Source organism: Eurypyga helias, unplaced genomic scaffold (assembly GCF_000690775.1).
Source record: "Eurypyga helias isolate BGI_N326 unplaced genomic scaffold, ASM69077v1 scaffold31988, whole genome shotgun sequence".
Lineage (NCBI taxonomy): Eukaryota > Metazoa > Chordata > Aves > Eurypygiformes > Eurypygidae > Eurypyga > Eurypyga helias.
This window is the reverse complement of record NW_010266873.1, coordinates 56,744-60,200: the sequence shown is the minus strand read 5'-3', so window position 1 is coordinate 60,200 and position 3,457 is coordinate 56,744. Positions and strand designations below refer to the sequence as shown.

The 3,457-nt window shown below is 49.0% G+C and overlaps 1 protein-coding gene across 1 annotated transcript in view; it reads left to right on the top strand.

Annotated features, from left to right (window-relative positions):
- Positions 1 to 518: 518 nt before the first annotated feature.
- LOC104513781 (alpha-N-acetylgalactosaminide alpha-2,6-sialyltransferase 5-like) overlaps positions 519 to 3,457 on the top strand; it is a gene marked incomplete at its 5' end in the record, with an annotated part of 16,910 nt that continues 13,971 nt past the window's right edge. The window contains 3 exons of the mRNA XM_010157244.1: positions 519 to 611; positions 2,290 to 2,528; positions 3,340 to 3,443. Of these exons, the coding sequence (XP_010155546.1) occupies positions 519 to 611; positions 2,290 to 2,528; positions 3,340 to 3,443 (436 nt within the window). The remainder of the gene's footprint in view (positions 612 to 2,289; positions 2,529 to 3,339; positions 3,444 to 3,457) is intronic.

The window sequence follows — 3,457 nt, the reverse complement described above, 5'->3', positions numbered from 1 at the left end:
ATGGGCAGGGACACCTTCCACTAGACCAGGTTGCTCCAAGCCTCATCCAGCCTGGCCTTGGACACTTCCAGGGATGGGGCATCCACAGCTTCTCTGGGCAACCTGTCCCAGTGCCTCACCACCCTCTCTGGGAAGAATTTCTTTCTGATATCTAATCCAAACCTCCCCATTTTCAATTTAAACCCATTACCCCTTGTCCTGTCACTGCAGGCCCTTGGAAAAAATCCCCTTTTAGCTTTCTTGTTGGCCCCTTCAGGCACTGGAAGGTGCTCTAAGGTCTCCCTGGAGCCTTCTCTTCTCCAGGCTGAACACCCCCAACTCTCTCAGCCTGTCCCCATAGCAGAGGGGCTCCAGCCCTTTGAGCATCTTCGTGGCCTCCTCTGGACTCGCTCCAATCAGGCTATATCCCTCTGATGTTGTGGGTTCCACAGCTGGACACAGCACTCCAGGTGGGGTCTCAAGCACTGAGCTGGCCGTCTTGTACCCTCTTTTCTCTCTCTCCCCATATGTGTTTTTAGGGGACTGGAACTGAGAGGCGATTTGGGCAACTTCTTCGGTCGATACTTGGCTCGTTCAGCGAGTGCCCTGTGTATCGATACGTCTGACATGTTGTAGAAGTAGCCGTGTGCTCTGCCGTGTTGTGCAGGGGGTGGTACGTGCAGCTGAGGTACCCATGAAAATGCGGCTGCCATTGAATGTCAGCGGCTTTCATCTGTGTTACCTGTTACCTTTCCAGATAATCAATACAGATGCTATAAAACTTATCTGCCTCTCACCCTGACCCTCTTCTGGGCATTTTGAAGCCAGGCTCATGAAGCAAGGGCTGCATTGCCTACCTAAAATACAACTAACTCATATGTCACGGGTCTGCACTTTTTTGGTTTGCCTTTTTTTTCCAAATATCACTGTAATAATTACTATAACAGAGAGCTTTGTGTGGAGTTAATGTTCTTCTGGCTTAATGGCCCCTGGTTATTCTCAGGCCATCAACTTTTCCCAGCTGGTCATCAATCCCAGAGAACTGCCTTGTGCCTCCATTATTATTGCTTAAGTAGATGACATTTCTGGTGCAAGCACTGCCTCCCAATGAGATGGTATTACAGCCAACAGCATTTTCCCCCCTTGCTTTCAATATTGTCAGAGCACTATAAACAGCTGGTACGAGGATGTTGTGGCTGTTGGCTGTGAATTCCTCTGACAGTTTTTAGGTGCGAGTTTTGTAGCTCTCGACTGAAAGAATCTGAGTGAGGGGACTGAAAATGACTTGCCCGGAGCAGCTACACGGGCTCAGTCCCCATGCATCATTCGGGAAGTAGCTGGGAAACACCTGAATGTTTCAGCCTTAAGACATTTTCCCAGAAGGAAGTTTTCAAACAAGATCTGGGACAGATGTTTTTGGGGGCGTGTGTGTGTGTGTGTGAATGTTTATCATCTAGCAAACGTTGACATCCCCTCCCTCATCCCCCTCCCCAAGTTTCCACAGCTCCACCAAAGGTCCCCTTTGTTTCCGAACAATGGATGGATTCTCTGGCAGACTTCTACAAGAAAAGTTGTAGCTCAGTAGGCCAGAAACAAGCAGAGATTGTTGAGGTGAAAATGTCTTGCTGTGTGGATATTCAGACCCATGTGAGTTAACACTGGTGCTGACTGCATTTCCTTTAACCTCATTAGCACTTCATCCTGCTTTCCCAAGCATGATGGTGGAGCAGCTAGCTCACCTTAGAGCCTTTTGCTAGGTAATTCATCAAAGTGGCAGATGAAAGCTTAAAGGAAAATGCATGTAAATACTGCATTAGGAACCTTGGCTCACAAAGGCATGAACATTTCTACCCATATCATTAGCTCTGGATGACAATCCAGATATGTGAAGGAAAAGGGACTTTGGAAAGGACAGCCATAGGAAGCTCACTGGTCATATCATTATGCAAATTGTGTCGTTTAGTTGTCTTGTCTTTAATTAAAAAGCACCTCATCATTCAATAGCTATTCTCATGGGGAAAAAAAAGCTCAGACGGCACCCACTTAATACCTTCAAAATCCAAAACAAGTTACTGAAGTAAAACACCCCCTTCAAATGCTAGGGGCCAAAGCATTTCCAAACGGGGTTGGCATTAACTCAGACCTAGGTTACGTCTTCTTTTCGGCTTCAGAGCTTTCAGCTGTGCCTCAGCACAGATTCCTATAGCCATGTGGTTGATACGGAGTGTAATTCTATGTCACCATAACTTCTCCTCATCACTAGTAAAGCCACCCGGTTTGTGCCTGGAGACGTGCTGGCTGTGTTTGTAGTGGCCTCAACAATGAGCTGCTGCAAAGCGCCACAGGCTTTGATCCCGAGGTGCTGAGGCCCGTGCGCTTCAGCAACGGTGAATGCCGTCACCTCCTCGGCATGCTGCAGGGTCAGGCCAGTGCCACAGTGCAGGACGCGGCAGCTCTCAGCATGCTCTCAGCATGCTCAGTATTTGGAGCCTCTGGAGTTAAACAAGCCTGTTACTCGCTAGGAGGGTACTGGATTGCCATTCGTTATAGTTAGTGATGAAAACAAAATTCTGGTAGACACCCTCAGGGAAGAAGATCAGTAGATCAAAATGACCATGAACCAAAACATCCTTCCAAGGAACTTCAGACCAGTGAGCAACCACTTCAGTTTCTTTGTCTTTTTTATGCCAAAGATGGTAAAATGCATCCAGCGTGGGCTTCCCACGGGGTCAGAGCCTCCTTTGGGCATCCCCCTGCTCTGGTATGGGACCCTCCCTAGTCTGCAGCAGGGTCTCTGCTCCCCCGTGACCCTCCATGGCTGCAGGGCACAGCCTGCCCTCTCACCACCAGCTGCAAGGGAACCTCTGCTCCGGCACCTCCTCCCGCCTTTCTGCACTGCCCTGGGTGCCTGCCTGGGTGTCTCTCACACCCCCTGGGTGTCTCTCACACCCCACTCCTCTCTCCTCTACAGGTTTTCTTTTTTTTCCCATCTAAACTATGTTAATCACAGAGGCACTGACTGGCTTGGCCATGGCCAGGAGCAGCTCCAGCTTGGGGTGGGGAAGCTTCCTGCAGCTTCTCACAGGAGCCACCCCTGTGGCCCCTCCTAAAACCCCACAACACACGGACGGTCACTGAGACGCACCTTCAAACAGTCTTCACCTCCCAGTTTATTGTATTCTTGTTGAAAACTAGCGCTTTGGGAATACTGTTAACCCTCTGCCCCTTTTTAGTTCTTGTGCTGGTAGCAGGTTCACTTAGATACTCTGCTCCCCGATACCTGTACTGGTGGTATACTTCAATAATATGATTTACAATGCATTTTCATGAAAGCTTGTTTGACTCTCCTGATTCCATTAGGTCAGACACTCACTGAACAGGCACCTCCTGTTCCCTTTTACTATGGAACTTTTAAGCGTGACCTGACAAGCTGGAAGAAGTTCAGCGCGCTGGCTCACTGTGGTGTAAAACACACGCA